The 16,375-nt window shown below is 43.1% G+C and overlaps 1 protein-coding gene across 3 annotated transcripts; it reads left to right on the forward strand.

Annotated features, from left to right (window-relative positions):
* Positions 1–4,027: 4,027 nt before the first annotated feature.
* Positions 4,028–16,375, forward strand: ubtf (upstream binding transcription factor). 3 transcript variants are annotated; one of them, XM_023829231.2, is made up of 24 exons: positions 4,028–4,423; positions 4,573–4,622; positions 4,792–4,851; positions 5,225–5,274; positions 5,676–5,851; positions 6,283–6,366; positions 6,469–6,624; positions 6,871–6,935; positions 7,055–7,166; positions 8,564–8,674; positions 8,766–8,899; positions 9,643–9,784; positions 10,035–10,076; positions 10,296–10,406; positions 10,624–10,671; positions 11,242–11,385; positions 12,014–12,157; positions 12,303–12,413; positions 12,538–12,626; positions 12,715–12,904; positions 13,648–13,695; positions 13,788–13,856; positions 13,963–14,124; positions 15,431–16,375. In XM_023829231.2, the coding sequence occupies exons 4-24, from the start codon at positions 5,253–5,255 to the stop codon at positions 15,560–15,562; spliced, it is 2,292 nt and encodes a 763-aa protein (XP_023684999.2). In that variant the 5' UTR covers positions 4,028–4,423; positions 4,573–4,622; positions 4,792–4,851; positions 5,225–5,252; the 3' UTR covers positions 15,563–16,375. The 3 variants fall into 3 exon arrangements, with proteins under 3 accessions (XP_023684999.2, XP_023684997.2, XP_023685000.2); XM_023829229.2 differs by having other exon boundaries at positions 4,028–4,622; XM_023829232.2 differs by having other exon boundaries at positions 4,031–4,622; positions 5,679–5,851.

Genomic DNA, 16,375 nt, shown 5'->3' on the forward strand with positions numbered 1-16,375 from the left:
GTATTATTGAGGACACTGTCGTCCTCCCAACATATTTGGCCGCACTCTGTGACCAGCCTCAGTCATTGTAAGACCATGATTGATGACATGGTCTGCAACTGCAGCCCTTAATTCATCAGGAACAGGTCCCCTGATCATTCTCCGCATCCTTAAAACTGTAAATGAGCTGTAGATGTCCATGATTTACTTTGTTTCTCGAGTTTTGCCTGCCGCCACTCATATTACTGTTCAAGGAATTGCTCTTTGGTCTGGATGGAAAATATTTTTTAGCAGAAATTGTGTCTGTAGAAATCACTGATAGCTGTTCTGTTTAGATATAATTTGTGTGATATGTAATATGACTGTTGTCCCACTGTAGTGATATGCAAATAGAAAGTTAGCAAATGCATTGTAAAATAATTTAAAACTGATGTAAGGCACATAAAACCAGTAATGATTGTCACGCTAGATATGAAATGGTCTTGCTTGATAGAACTCTGATTAAAATGAATACTGCTCCAAAAATATCTTGTTAAAAATCTTTATTTTTGGTCATAGACTATTTACATGCCTTTAAAATTAATCACTGATTTAATATTTATCAATTTCAGCATAGAACAGAAAAATAAAGGTACTTTGTTTATTTCAGTGGTGACACTCATAGGGTTTCACATCCCCCACCTTGAGACAGATGTACAATGCAGTACAGGTGTACAATGCAGTACAGGTGTATAATGCAGTACAGGTGTATAATGCAGTACAGGTGTACAATGCAGTACAGGTGTACAATGCAGTACAGGTGTATAATGCAGTACAGGTGTATAATGCAGTACAGGTGTACAATGCAGTACAGGTGTATAATACAGTACAGGTGTATAATGCAGTACAGGTGTATAATGCAGTACAGGTGTATAATGCAGTACAGGTGTACAATGCAGTACAGGTGTATAATGCAGTACAGGTGTACAATGCAGTACAGGTGTATAATACAGTACAGGTGTATAATGCAGTGCAGGTGTATAATACAGTACAGGTGTACAATACAGTACAGGTGTATAATACAGTACAGGTGTATAATACAGAACAGGTGTATAATATAGTACAGATGTATAATACAGTACAGGTGTATAATGCAGTACAGGTGTATAATACAGTACAGGTGTATAATACAGTACAGGTGTATAATACAGTACAGATGTATAATACAGTACAGGTGTATAATGCAGTACAGGTGTATAATACAGTACAGGTGTATAATACAGTACAGGTGTACAATGCAGTACAGGTGTATAATGCAGTACAGGTGTACAATGCAGTACAGGTGTATAATACAGTACAGGTGTATAATGCAGTGCAGGTGTATAATACAGTACAGGTGTACAATACAGTACAGGTGTATAATACAGAACAGGTGTATAATACAGTACAGGTGTATAATATAGTACAGATGTATAATACAGTACAGGTGTATAATGCAGTACAGGTGTATAATGCAGTACAGGTGTATAATACAGTACAGGTGTATAATACAGTACAGGTGTATAATATAGTACAGGTGTATAATGCAGTACAGGTGTATAATACAGTACAGGTGTATAATGCAGTACAGGTGTATAATACAGTACAGGTGTATAATATAGTACACATGTATAATACACATTCAGAGCAGGAAAATGGATTGTAAAATCTAAACTACTGTGACACAAATCATTAAGTCATTTGGATAAATTACATAAGTAACTTTAAGCTATAGCTTACTTGAAACCTCTTCAGAGATGCTCTCTCTAGAAATCATCTACTTTTTCAAAGAAAATAGATATCATTTTATATCCAATATCCAAGTCTACCATAAAGGGAAGACTGCATGAAAGCAAATACAGCAAGCCACTCCTAAGCCTTAAGAATAGAAAGGCTAGATTGGACTTTGCAAAAAAAAACATCTAAAAAAGCTAGCACAGTTCTGGAACAGCATTCTTTGGACAGATGAAACCAAGATCAACCTGTATGAGAATGATGGAAAGAAAAAAGTATGGAGAAGGGCTGGAACAGCTTACGATCCAAAGAAAACCGCATCATCTGTAAAACATGGTGGAGGCAGTGTGATGGCTTGGGTGTGCATGGCTGCCAGTGGCTGCCAGTGGCACTGCGTCTTTAGTGTTTCTTGATGATGTGACACAGGATGGAAGCAGCCGAATGAATGCTGAGGTGTTCAGAGACATCATGTCTGCTCAGATCCAGCCAAATGCAGGCAAATTCATTGGGCAGCGTTTTATAATACAGATGGACAATGACCCAAAACACACAGCAAAAGCAACCCAGGACTTTATTAAAGCAAAGAAGTGGAATATTCTCGAACGCCCAAGTCAGTCACCTGATCTCAACCCCATTGAGCATGCATTTCACTTGCTAAAGACTAAACTACAGACAGAAAGACCCTCAAACAAACAGCAACTGAAAGCTGCTGCAGTAAAGGCCTGGCAGAGCATTAAAAGGAGGAAACCCAGCGTCTGGTCATGTCCATGAGTTCAAGACTTCAGGCAGTCATTATCTGCAAAGGGTTTTCAACTAAGTATTAGAATTGAACATTTTATTTGCAGTTATATTCATTTGTCCAATTACTTATGAGCCCCGGAAAGGAGGGGATTGTGTAGAAAAATTACTTTAGTTCCCCACATTATTATGCAATGTTTTGTTCTACCCACTGAATTAAAGCTGAAAGTCTGCACTTCAACTGCATCTGACTTGTTTCTTTTAACATGTATTGTGGTAATGTACAGAACTTAAAAACTGAAAAACTTTGTCTCTGTCCACATATTTATGGTCCTGACTATGTACAGCCCTTTGCAGCTGTTACAGTATGTCAGAATGGAGTGAGTATGTGACACCAGCCAACGGTACGGAAGCTTTAAGAACGCATATCATTTAACCAGAGAGGTAATCTCGTTTTAGCGAATAACTTTGAGAGAAGATGTAAATTATGCAGTTAAGACGTAACAGAAGAATACTTAAAGAAATATATCTAAACGAAAAATAATAATAACCCATAAACAAATTACTTATCTTTACGAAAGTACCATCATAATATGTTATGACATGAAAATATGAATTCGTCTATTGTTCTGAGAAGAGCCGCAGCCACGTGGTAAAATAGCCGCGTGCGGCTCGCGAGCCGCAGGTTGCCGACCCCTGCTTAGCCGGTTATCGGTACCCGCCACATCGGTGCATCACTGGTTGCTCTCCGCTCAGTCTTGCGGTGGCTCTGTGGGCAGCGCCGTAGCCTCATACCCACAGTACTTTCGAAGTAGTAGGTTCGAAGCTTGTGTATTTATAGTCCCTTTCTTCATGCGCGGAGCTCCCTTGTTCACCCGCCTATGCAATTAGGTGAACTAGCAGTCCTGAAATTTCCCGGTATCCAGGGTTCTGTGCAGGCGTCCTCCTAACCTGTGTCCTGAGCTTTCGTGCATTTATTAATAATTAACCATAAAAGTAACCCTATAGTCGTTGTCAGCGCTTGCAGTTTCAAGATGTGTTATATACCGATTTAATTCGGGGAGACTACACCTCGAACAGGGATGCCGCAAGGCACCAGCCTGAAACACAGTTCAGTGTACACTGCGTGTCTGAATTGGGGGAGGATGAGGGGGTGTTAAGGGGAGCCGGCTCACGAACACGGGAAGAACTGGGGGGGGGGGGGGGCAGATCCGAACCCGCTATCCCAGCCACGGTACTACAGGATTTAAATCAGGAAGATAAAACCCGTCCATGGTACAAAATGACTTAGGGCTTTGTAAATTTCAAGTATGGAAACAGGGATGTGTTGCGAAACGTGGCCAAAGAAAAGCTATATCATGCCCGATGTGTTTACATCAATGAGATCGCTGACTGGAGCCCGATTTTGTGGACCTTTCATTAGCAGTAATGCTAAAGGTACAAACTAAGTGGAAAGGAAGAGAACCGATTGCGGAGCTAATTGTTCATTTCTCGATACGTAGACAGATGTCTAGTATTTGAAATGAAAGGTTACATATATTTCACCAGCCCCTTCCGCAAATCCGCTAACCAACGCAAAACGGTTAGCACTTTAGCCAGGGCTGGGAAACCCCGACGTACTGGGTGCACTTTCGTGGGGCTGCTATCAGGGAGGAGGGGTGGGAGCCTCACTCCACGTGTCGTCAATCAGTTTCGCAAAAGCATGCAAGCACCGTGGCCCTCTATAGGTGATGACAGCCCCCAGCCCAGCTGTAAAGCATGCTTGATGATGCCTAGCGTGACGGATCGAGGGGCGGTGCGCTCATCGGCCTGGTCGCGGGCTCGGCGGCTCTGCTGATGTGCCTGGAGACGCACACGTGGTCGGCGCACTTTCGATTTCGCCCAGTCTTTTCAATTAAACGCACTTATTAAGTTTTGTTTCCTGTCACCCCTACATCTCTGCCGGGAGTCCTTGGTGAGCCACCGATAATCGGTCCGTTTTACTTCGCCGTGCTGGGATCTGCCTTTCTTTCCAGATTCGTTCATACAGGGCGCCGTAATGCGCCACGTTTCGCCCCTGATAAGCTGCTAGCCGTGTCTCGTTGGTTTGCTCCGAATTTGTAGCTGACTTGGGCCGCTTGCAGCCGACTACGAGGCACCGGCGAAGTTCTACGGTGAGGCATTTACTTTCATGAGTCGCTCTTACGGCCTAGCAAAGAGGCTCACATTGTTGTCATCTGATCTTCTTAATAGGTACAAGTTGTTCTTCTATGGATAGTATTCGTAGGTAAATCTGTTTTTTTTTTTCTTTTTTCTTCTGACTTTTGGCGATTCGGCTTTCAGAGACGCGACATTACCACCTAACCATAACGCTTCGACGTTGGCTTCAGGACGGCACTGACGGTAAGTATCCTAGGAGTGGCTCTGTCCAGGATTCACTACTTACTCCTATCGTGGTCAAACTTGGCGTGGTATAAAACCGTCAACTGTGAACATTTATTGACAAGTCTGTGAATCCAGTCAGAGGCATGACCTGTGGGAAATCCAAACTGGTCATGCGCTGCTTCTTCTGTTAAGGATGCCTTTTCTTTATTATTTGAACAGATTTACTTGCTTGAGGGGTCTGTTCTTGCCATTCCTTCATTGAACACAACAAACTTTATTTAGTTAGGACCATAACTGCCGAGAAAGAATATGTTAAATCAAATACTTTTTCCCTTATTGTTGATGAGTTGGTCTCTCTCTACTCCTTGTTCAGCATGTTTACTTTTTGCAGAAATAGGCTTCAAGGACTGTATGGAGACATGGAAACTACTGTAGATCAAAGTAAGTTTATTATCCAAATGGCCTTCATATATGTTTTAATCTTACCCATATATTTATGGATTCAAACGTGAACTAGCATAATAAAAATCATATAATTATAAAAATTAATATATTCATATATATATAATATATATGATGAAATGAAGAGAATATCGAAACTAATTTCACGCACAGTGGTGCTTGGGAAATAGAAAATATTAATGTATATTTTTGGGGGGACTAATACTGATTCTTAGTGAATCGTCTGCAAAGGTAGTTCATATATATTGATGTTAGTTTGAAGGCTAGGAATGTAGAAGTTGGTCTGTTGGTTAAGTCTGATGCTGAGCACAGGGTCTGACTCTAAAGATAAGTGCTTGTCCGGTTCTTTGGCTGCCCCTGACCCCGTGCGCTTGGTGCAGCAGCTTGGCCCAAGGAGGACCTGTTAAAGCTGCTCGACTGCATGAAGGAGAAGCTCCCGCAGAATGACCTTAGCAGGTTCAAGACGATGGAGTCACGCCTGGACTGGGATAAGGTGGCGTTTGGGCCTTATTCAGGAGAGACCTGCAAGCAGAAATGGCAGGCGGTGTCACGAGAGGTGAGCAAATGTAGTTGAGGTGTGTGGAATCGGCTATCAAGTATCCTGAAAGTGTATAAACATTCAGAAGTCTGTTTAATGGTCTACATCAGGGGTGTCAAACGCCAGTCCTGGGGGGCCGGAGCCCTATGCATTTTTGGGTTTCCCCTCATTTAACACACCTGATTCAACTCCTTGCACCTCCTTGTGCTAATTACCACACAGCTCTTGAGCTGAATCATTTGTGGTGGAACAGGACTGGAGTTTGACACCCCTGGTCTACATTCTGTTACACCAGATCTCTAAATATTTTGCTTGCTTGTCAATAATGATGACTTTTTGCAAGACGTTTTAACTGACTTTGTTTTATGGTGGATGCTTCAAACTGTATAAGAAATGCCCCTTTTGTTTGATTGCTGTGAGATGTGACTCTGAACTCTCATGTGATTCAGGTACGCAAATATCGCACTTTGTCTGAGATGATTGTTGGCGCTGAAGACTTCATCAAAAACCCCCAGAGAAGCAGAAGGGCTCAGGTAGTATAGGAGGGTCGATTTAAAACCTAGTGCTGTTTTACCAAGATTACTCTCCCAATAATCCAGAATATACTTTTTGTATTTTATTTTTTTCTCCCTCAGAGACACCCAGATTTCCCGAAAAAGCCCCTGACGGCTTATTTGAGGTTCTTCATGGAGAAAAGGGCAAAATACGCCAAGCTGCACCCTGAACTGAGTAACATGGACCTCACCAAGGTCCTCTCCAGGAAGTACAGGGAGCTTCCAGAGCGCAAGAAGGTCAGCAGTGAAGGGATCCAGAGGAAGAGAACTTTTTAGGGATGGTCTTCATATAGTGAAGGTTGTTAGAAAGATTGTCACAAGTGATAGAACCATGATAGTGTGGAGAGCATCTGCGGCCAAACTTTTCTGAACTGTTGAATCTAATAGTAGCTGAGCTTAGCAATAAAGCATTAGCATGCCGGTCAGTAATAAATGCATGAAAGCTCAATGTTTTTGTCTGCATGAATATCCTTTATCTTACAGGCGAAATATGTGCAGGAGTTTCAAAGAGATAAAGAAGCCTTTGAACAAAAAGTGTTGAAATTCCGGTGAGGTGTCATACGATATTCTTTGACGTGAGGGAACGTCAATGAATTGCAGATGGCTGGTCACGTTCTACTGCAGAAGTTTTCATCCTGTGTGTTATTAATCTGTTCTGATTGCTAAGGGAGGAACACCCAGATGTAAACGTAAAGAACAACATTCCCGAGAAACCCAAGACGCCTCAGCAGCTTTGGTACAACCACAAGAAGAAGTCCATCCTCAAGACCCAGCCAGACGTGAGTGATTGTTACTATGGTTTCCTTTTTATAAAAGTGTTGCCGTAGGTGTTATACAAAGTGATATTAATCTGTCTGGAGCATGAATATTTGCAGAACATCATTGCAGTAGCACTTTGTATTAACTATACCTTCATAATGCTTTTATAATTTATTTGTAGAACATTCAGTGCACCTTCATAATGCATTCATAGAATGTTCATATGCACCTTCATAATGCATTCATAGAACATTTATAAGCAGCATGTAAGTATACCTTACCATCATGGCATACCTTAACAGATTTAATGTATAAATAACAAACATCATGATATGTATATTAAAGCTAAGGTATACTTACAGTACCAGTCAAATTTGGACACACCTAACCATTGAAAGGTTAATTTGTAGTATTCTTTACATAACAGTAAAGTTTTATATTGTATAAAAATTAACTATAAAATAACCATATATGGGATTATGCACACCGGCCAAGAAAGTAAACCAAAAAAAAAAAAAAAAAGTTGTGGGGGTCATAGCTCTGTGGGTTTGGAATCGGAAGGTTGCCAGTTCAAATCCCATGGTCAGCAGAGTGATGCCACCATTGGGCCTTTGAGCAAGGCCCTTAGCTCCAGTGGCTCCAGGGACTGGCTGACCCTGCTGTCTCCTCTAGGCCACTTTCATGAGGTGGCCTCCTGGGATGCCTTCCCAGCTGAAGGAGGTCCCGCAAAAATGCTGACGACTCCTCTCTGGTTAAACTTCTCCAAAACCATTTCTACTGTTTTTAGGTCAGGTGGCCAGCTCATGAGCTACGATAGAATTACCACCTAATTCATGTCAGGGAGGACACTATGGGCTAGGATAGGCTAAGCAAAGTACCATTTCAATTAACAAGACCTGGATTTCACTTTAGCACTGAGTTCTTGCTGTGTGCTGATTGGTCGGTTTCCTGTAATCATGCACGTGTCACTAATGTTGATGTGAAACAGCTGGATGCGTCTTTCAATCAAGGAAACGAACCGGTCCAATCACTTGAAGAATTGAACTATTTAGCCAAGCACAGGAGCGTTTGTTTTAAAGTTTGTAAATCCTGAAGTAGCTCATAGTGTCCCTCCCTGGCATGGATCAGGGGTCACCCTAGATGTGACACTATCACTGTCCCTTGTAAGCAGCTTGGCGTGTATGAACTCTTGACTGGTACTGTACATGTTGCTTATGAATGTTCTATCAATGCAGAAGGTGCACTGAATATTCTATGACTGCATAATGAATGCATTATGAAGGTGTGATGAAACATTGCCTGTTACTTCCACTTATTTTCAACATGTCATATTGGCAAGTACATACTACAATTTGTTGTGGCATGTATGCATTCTGAGACGTACGCATTGGAATAGCGTGAATTTCATTCTGTCCAGGCAAACGCTAAGGACATCAGGGACAGGTTGCTGAAGCAGTGGACACAGCTGTCGGACAAAAAGAGGCTGAAGTGGATCAACAAGTCCCTGGAGCAGCACAGAATATACGAGGTGAGACACTTTAGTGATGCATTTTATTTATTATTTTTTGTCTTAGTCCTTGTGGAGATCAACCAAACTTCAACTTGCGCCCGTTGTCCAGGAAACCATGCGCGAGTTCATCCAGCAGCATCCGGAGCTCAACCTCTCCGATAGGGACATCAAGAAGACCACTCTAACCAAGGCTGAGAGGCACCTGAAGGACAAATCTGACGGCCGGCCCGAGAAACCTCCAGTGTGAGTTACTCCGCCGCTCTCCATGGTAGCACAGGCGGCTGATTGTCCCCTTATGGGATGGAAAAGTGTGGGCCACAGATCGGAACACCTTAGCCTGCCAGCCGACCTCCGCTCTGTGTCAATCGTGGGGGTTTTACGTACACGTTTTTGGCGTGCCAGATTTTGTGATGCTGATCACAGAAATAACTTATATTCACATCACATAAGGTTTTTGAGAAACCTTTTTGAGAAAGCGCTATAAGTCTATTTTACAGAGTTTGCAGGCTATAACATGTTTGGACATGTTGTGACACAATCCTGCTCTCTCTGATATGGGGAAAAATGGTGTCAAGGCAAGTGGAATCCCAGCTGACTTCTGTTGGACCCTTAAGAGGGATATTCCTGAGGCCAAATACAGCAGAAAATCTTACACTTCTACCTTTTTACATGAGTCACTTCCATCATGCACATATACTGTAAATATACATGTAAAGTTTAAATGTGTGTTACTCAAAATCCTTCTGTGATGGGTAAATTCTGATTAGATAATGAACTCTGCACAAACAATACTGTAAGAATTTCTTATTTTGATATGGTTAACAAAAAGTAAGTTTAAAAATTTGTTGCCCAGTGTTACCTCTGTGACCCAATCATTTTTCGTTCTGCCATTACACAAACATTTTTGTGTAAGTTTTTAAAATCCCATGAGCTGCAATGGTCCATGTTTGTGACCACGGACAATGAATCTTCCACACGCTCCCCAGAAACGGCTACGCCTTGTACTGCTCGGAGGCTGTATCTAGCATGAAGGACATGCCGCATCCCAAACGCTTGACGATGTGCAGGCAGCAGTGGAAGAGGTTGGACCGGAGTGACCGGGACAGCTACCAGAAACTCTGCGAGCTGGTGAGCGTGTGAACGTCGTAAAAGGTCTGACGTGCACATGGATGCGTCACCAGGCTCTCGTGCAAAGCTGAGCTGGGTTCTTTAATGTTGGAAAGGTTACTTACCCAGCATAATAAAATGTAATGAAATATAACATACAAAATCAATATTTTTATCTTGAATGACCTGAAATTCTGGAATTTTGAATTCTAGCTGCCTTTACTAATTCAGTTATCTAGCATTAATCTTTTTTTTTTCTTTCCCTTTTTAGAAAAAGAAGGAATATGAAGTTGAAATGGATCGCTTCCTCTGTGTGAGTTCTGATTGTCTGTGCGATTGTATCCCTCCCATCCAATCAAATTTGAGACCCATTCCTTATTTTTTTTTCCCCCTCATGGCCCCGAATTACTCTCTAAGGACATGAGAATAAAGAGAGCATTGTGATGTAATATTTTTATTGTGATTCTTAATAGTCAATTACACCTTGGTGTCTGCCGTTCCCTGGATCTGCTCTCGTCCTCGTTCCTCTCAGAGCCTCCCAAAGGATCAGCAGCAGCGGGTCCAAGGAGAGTTGGAGGCACTGGGGGACTTGAGGAAGAGTAACAGCAGCAGCCCCGCTTCCAAGGAGACGTCCAAGGCCATGGTGAGAGGGCTTGAGTGCCCCCTACTGGCACTCCCAAGCAATCCTCCACTTTTTCAGTGGAAACTCGCATCTGTTGGTCTATTCTGGCACCCTTGCATTTTAGGCCACTGATGGTGTGAAATGTCAGCTCTCCGCTCTCCGCTCTCCTTAACGTGCATTTAGTGAGAGCATGCCGACGGACTTTGACTTTCATCTGCAATTCTCCCTGTTTCTCCAGAGCCTGTCACCCAAGCAAAGACCTAACTCCAATGACCGTCATTCCTCTGTAAGTGCAGAAGACCAGTCCTCCTGAAACTAGGGTGGGAGGCTGGGACTAGCGACCTTAGGATGTGTGTCGGAACAGCCTATTAAAGCTCACAAGAGAGAACCCCATTACAGATTCTCCTCGACTTACGATGGAGTTGCATTCCGATAAACCCATCATAAGTGGAAAATATCGTGTGTCAGACATGAATGGTATAATTAGTTTAAATAATTACTGTAAATACCAGTAATTGAAAGAAGTACATTATTTGGTTGAAAACAGAAAAAAAATTGTGCATTATGTCGTTAGTTAAACACTACATGAGATTTTTGCGCTTAGCATCGCTAAAGAGACTGGAACCGTAGATGTTGCCGTCACCCGGCATCAGGAGAAAATATCATACAGCGTACTGTTAGCCCCAGGACAGATCAAAGCGTGTGGCTTATTGAATGCGTGTTTCTGTTCCTCTATCGTAAAATCAAAATATCGTAAGACGAACCATTGTACATCAGTGCTTGATTATTGCCTGACAGGCAGTGAAACTTGCCCAGATGAATACTGTGTTCACCTGTCCCTCACCCTCTTATCTAGACACCCAGGAAGCCTATCTCGGCCCTTTTCATCTTCTCGGAGGAGAAGAGGCCCAAGCTGCAGAGGCAGAGGCCAGAGCTGTCCGACAGCGACCTGACGTGTACGTTAGCCAAGATGTGGAATGAGCTCCCCGACAAGAAGAAGGTACAGTATGGCACTTTGGTGCCATGCGGACGCAGCCCTGCCACCTGCAGGCCAGTCTTTCTGCTCCTCATTTGTACCCTAGATGGGCGCCATGTGGCTCATTGCATTAGGATGATGTGGTTGTGATCAGAAGGTCACTGGTTCAAATCCCTGGGGTGTTTCTCAATATGCATACTTGGCTGTACTTGTGTTCATGTGTACCTGTTTTACGGCATCTTCCTTTGGCGAAGACCAGTTACCAGTATTCAAGAACAGAAGTACAGAGGACTGTAAAAATTCCCGGATGTTGTTGCCCCCAGATATCAAAGATGCATCAGTTGCATCCACACCAAATGACACACATCCCATGATTGATAAGTTGATTAAGGGTAACAACCCACAAATTGATCCAGGGACTGTATGACCCTGATTTCTCCAAAAAAAAAAAAAAAAAAAAAAAAAAGTGGCTTTGTTTGTTTGTCATGCTACATGTTGCATAAGATTTTAAAATCCTTTCCGTTTCTTTGAGATGCCCAGCAGTTGTACTCTTGAAGGGTCCATGATGGGATATGAATGCATAGAAATGAGGACTCCTGGAATCTAGGCTCGGGCAACTAACGTATTTGGGATCCTGTGCCCTGGCCTGTAGGAGAAATATGAACGTCTGGAGGTGACTCTGAAGGCCGAGCTGGAGAAGGTGGCCAAGGTTGACCGTGGCCTGCCCGTCCCACCCAAGAGGGCCCAAGACTTCTGGCAGCTTTCTGTCATGGAGAGCTACTTGGCAAGCTTCAGTGTATGGAAATTTTGTAACTTGCACTGTAGCCTTTTGAGCGCATAAACCAAGCAGGGAATCGATGGACAGGGGTGTTCTTTGTCATGTAACCTGCACTGGTTGCCCCTTCTCTCTGTGTGACGATGCACATCCTCTCTCCGAACAGAACAACCGGGCGAAGGCCGAGGATGCTATGAATTCAGTCTGGATCTCGATGGACAAGAAGCAGAAGATGGTGTGGATCAAGAAGGCTATGGAAGATCGGAAGCGATACAACGTACTGCGGCTGCCTTTGTTAGCCTTTTCTTAGCAATGTGATGTTGAGAAGGCCAGCGATACTGGCAACAGGCGGAGAACTTTCTGCTCGTGATTAGAGTCTCTTCCACTTCTTGCCTTGTCAGCGGGAGCTCGGCGAGATGCAGCCCTTGAACGTGCCCGTCGGTTTGGGGAAGCAGCCAAAGTTCGTGGGGGAGCCCAAGAAACCACCAGGGTACGTATCTGCTTTTGGGGTGAGGTGTGCAGGTCCTGTCTCCTGGAGAGCGGCGCTCCTCCTGAACCTCTGCCCTTGTGTCCTCCAGGAGTGGTTACCACATCTTCTCTCAGGAGGTGCTCGCAAGCAAGGAGCTGACCCACCTTCCCTTAAAGGCGCGCATGGGGGAGGTCGGGGCTCGGTGGAAGAGCTTGTCCGAAAGGGACAGAGAGTCCTACAGGGTGCTGGCAGCGACGATGCTGGAGCAGTACAAGGACCAGCTGGACCTGTGGCTCCAGGTACTGCTGGCTCTTAAGTTCCTCGGGAGCCTGTCGACCATGGAGCATGCTCAGTTCCTCCCGCTGTCTGTCGTCCATCTCATTGGTCATCTTGGTCACAGCTGACATGTCGTACTCTGAGCAACCGGTTTGTGCTGAATCTGTCACGCCACTAATAGTTCATTTTTATCCAGTCAGACTTTGGCTTTGACCATGACCACAGTTTTGCACGTTGTTTTTATTAAAGCAGGCCCATCTTTTCATCTATTGGTTTGCTTGTTCGGTAATGTAAGCATGCCCAGGGGAGTTGGGCTGCAGGTTGACCTTGGACCCCTAAAGGTTGTCCCCTCCCCCCCTACTTGGGAGTTTTTTTGGTTGCTTTCTTTTTTTCTTGTCTTAACTGTCTGTTAGGGCTTCTCGATTATGGCAAAAGTCATAATCACAATTATTTTGGTCAATATTGAGATCATGGTTGTTTAACACGATTACTCGATTTTGCAAATGGCATGCATTCATTGTACTTTTAAAAACTTGTCTTAGCAGTGGATTTCCCTGAACTCTAGTAATATAAAGGGGCTGGAAAGGGGTGCGACCTGAACTATCCAGCTGTGCTTGTAGATTAGAGTTTCGATTCTGTAGCCTCCTGTTGCACATCAGCACTGCTTCCAGGACAGGGTCTGACCGGGGACAGTGCTAACGATCTTGTCCATATGAGTTTGTCACCCCTGCATAGCCCATGTCACAGACTCTTCCCTTTTCCACAGAGTCTGTCACCACAGGAACGGACTGCCTACGATGAATATCGTTCCACGGTAAGTGTGGAAAGCGTTGCTCTCTGGAACATGGTGTCCTGCTTCTTTCGTTTTGTGGAGTGAGTTCACAGGTTAAACTTTTATTTTATTAGAAGCGTAAAAGAACGAACAAACCTGGCGGCTCGAAAGCCAAAATGCCGCCAACATCTGCGGAGAAATCGGTAAGTCTTAGGAAGGCGGTGCCTGATGGGGGGGGGGGCTTCTCTGCTCTCCGACTCATGAGTAGGTAAGGAATGGAACCACATCTCTCTTCACATCTTTCCACAGGATTCCGAAGACAGAGGTATTGATGAAGATGAAGATGAGGATGAGGAAGAAGAGGTCTCGTCGGGGGAAGAGTCTTCGAACAAAGAAAATGATGAGGAGGAGGAGGAGGAGGAAGAAGAGGAGGATGATGAGGATGATACCGATCAAAATGTGGAAGAGAAGGTGAGAGCTCCTCTGGTTCTAAATCAAATCCCAAACATCTCCCTGTGTATTCATCCTCAACCGTCATCAAATGACTAGGCCACCTATTGAATTTGAAGGGGAATGGTTCTTACCTCTTAGGTTCAGTCAACTGTATGCTAAGGGCATTTTTTCCACCGCACCAGGTACCAAACTTTTGGTACTTGGAGAAATACTGAAGTATGGTACCTCCTAGGTGTTGGTTTTCCACTTGCGTAATACCCGGTACCGGCAACCGGAACCTTCACGATGTGTGTAGGTGCCGCCCCGCCAACATCGGGTGACTGACATCCGCATGCCCCACATGCCGGGAAAGTACACGGTTTGACCACCTGGCCTCATGCAAACCCACAATGTGACCCCTATCGAACTCTGTCAAGTGCTGGTAATGCTGTCTAATGCATCTACGAGGCGTCCTCTGTGTCCGGTGACTAGACGTGCCAACTCCTTGCAAATCGAATCATTGACATACCCATCGCTGATCTGCACAAGTATCAAATCGCATCCAACTCGGACCATTACTTCTGGGTGCTTTTTTTTGAGTATATGATTCCTTTTATAGATTCTTATATGTTTAAAAATCAGCTTAAAGTCCCTCTGCTGCTTTTGCATGAGCGCAATATACGACTCAGCTCTCAGACAATCATCATTTTCATCCTTGCCATAAATATTAGTGATGTGATTTTAATAACAAAATCAGACCACTATAACAGCACGCTATGCACATGCTGTATTAGTATATTCAACAAAATACTTTTTTAATTTCTTGTCGTCATGTGGATATTTTTGTTGTATCTGTTCTTACGACCCAATTGCATTTATTTATTTTTTTAAAGTTTTTATCATTTTCTGAGTTTGCGACTTTTCAAGACAGCGTTTTGTATTTTGTTTGTGGCAGGCTATTTGCATAACCAAACAACAAAGAAAGTGTTTTCAAGTTCCACCCCAAAAGTACTGAAGTACCAAAGAAGTACCCCATCTGGTTTGGCACTTTCAATACTGGAACTTTTGGTACTGGTACTCGACTGGTAGTCAATGGAAAAGCGAAAGTACCATACTTGGTGTGGTGGAAAAGCACCCTTAGATGGTTTAACGTCTGCTTATGAAAACTTAGATTATTAAATGTTCATGATCAACGAAAGTATTGCTGCAAAAAGACTACGGTCAAATACACTGTTGTAGAATCCTACATCCATTCATCCATCCATATTACTGCCGTTTCCCCGGTACAGGGTCACAGATGCGTCATCAAAAAGAATAATCAAAGCAACTCTGGTCTAATTTTCAGGATGAGGACACAGACAAGGATACAAAGAACAAGGAGAATGAGTCTGGGGGCAGTAGTGTGTCCAGTTCTGAGTCTTCAGACTCGGGCTCAGACTCCGAATCTGACTCCAACACCGATTTTAACTCTGACTGAGTTGACCAGCAGGGGATAGATGAGAATGTTGCATTCTGTCCTTCAGTAACATGTAACCACTTGGGGTGATGTCTGGCTCATCTGTCACCTGTTACACTTCTAGTGTGTGTATTTCTTCCTACACTGTGTGTATAGCAGTTTAAATGCTGTTGATTGTTATAATGTCCTCTTGTCCATCTTTAAAAGCTCTCCAAGGGGAAGAGAAACATAGTACAGCGTTACTTATCAGGATCTTGTACTACCCAAGGCATGGCTACAGAAACATTTTTTTTTTTACTGATGTGTGTATTTTTATTATTTTTTTATTTTTGTATGCAAGTAGCCTGTCTCTGAGGTAGTGGAGGAGTTGGGTAAGTGGTAAGAATTCTCTAGGTCATGAAGCACCAAAATAATTGAAGTTGAATTTCCAATATGATTTAATATAAAGAGATTAAGTAACTATTGACGCATTTATCTAATCTGAATTATCTGCTGTTTTCCAGAAGACCGCCACTGTTTTTAAGTTTGTTCTGGTTTTTTTTTTTTTTATATGGGAAATTTGTCTGCTCTTCTAGAATTTCAGTTCTAGCCTGTCTGTCAAAACTTGTGTTCAAATTGCAGAATGTTAGGATTACCATAAAGGATTTTAAATGTGATTCTGTTAATGGGTTTTATTTTGGTTCTGTCAGTTTCTGATGGTTTTGGTAATTTTTGATTGTGGCGGCAAAACAATGGTGACCTGAGAAAATAAGATTCTGTAACTGAAAGGAACTTTTTGAAAAATATTGGGGCATGTTTATCCTAAAATAAAATATTTTTTCAGGGTTCAATCTA

The sequence above is a fragment of the Paramormyrops kingsleyae genome, chromosome 22 (assembly GCF_048594095.1).
Source record: "Paramormyrops kingsleyae isolate MSU_618 chromosome 22, PKINGS_0.4, whole genome shotgun sequence".
Lineage (NCBI taxonomy): Eukaryota > Metazoa > Chordata > Actinopteri > Osteoglossiformes > Mormyridae > Paramormyrops > Paramormyrops kingsleyae.

What these genes read in the sequence shown, in the direction of transcription:
- ubtf (XM_023829229.2), top strand. Translation starts at nt 5,253, where the DNA reads ATGGAAACTACTGTAGATCAAA. An exon ending in GGAAACTACTGTAGATCAAA is followed by an intron (nt 5,275 to 5,675) that starts GTAAGTTTATTA and finishes CGCTTGGTGCAG; the next exon opens with CAGCTTGGCCCAAGGAGGAC. An exon ending in TCCTCAAGACCCAGCCAGAC is followed by an intron (nt 7,167 to 8,563) that starts GTGAGTGATTGT and finishes CATTCTGTCCAG; the next exon opens with GCAAACGCTAAGGACATCAG.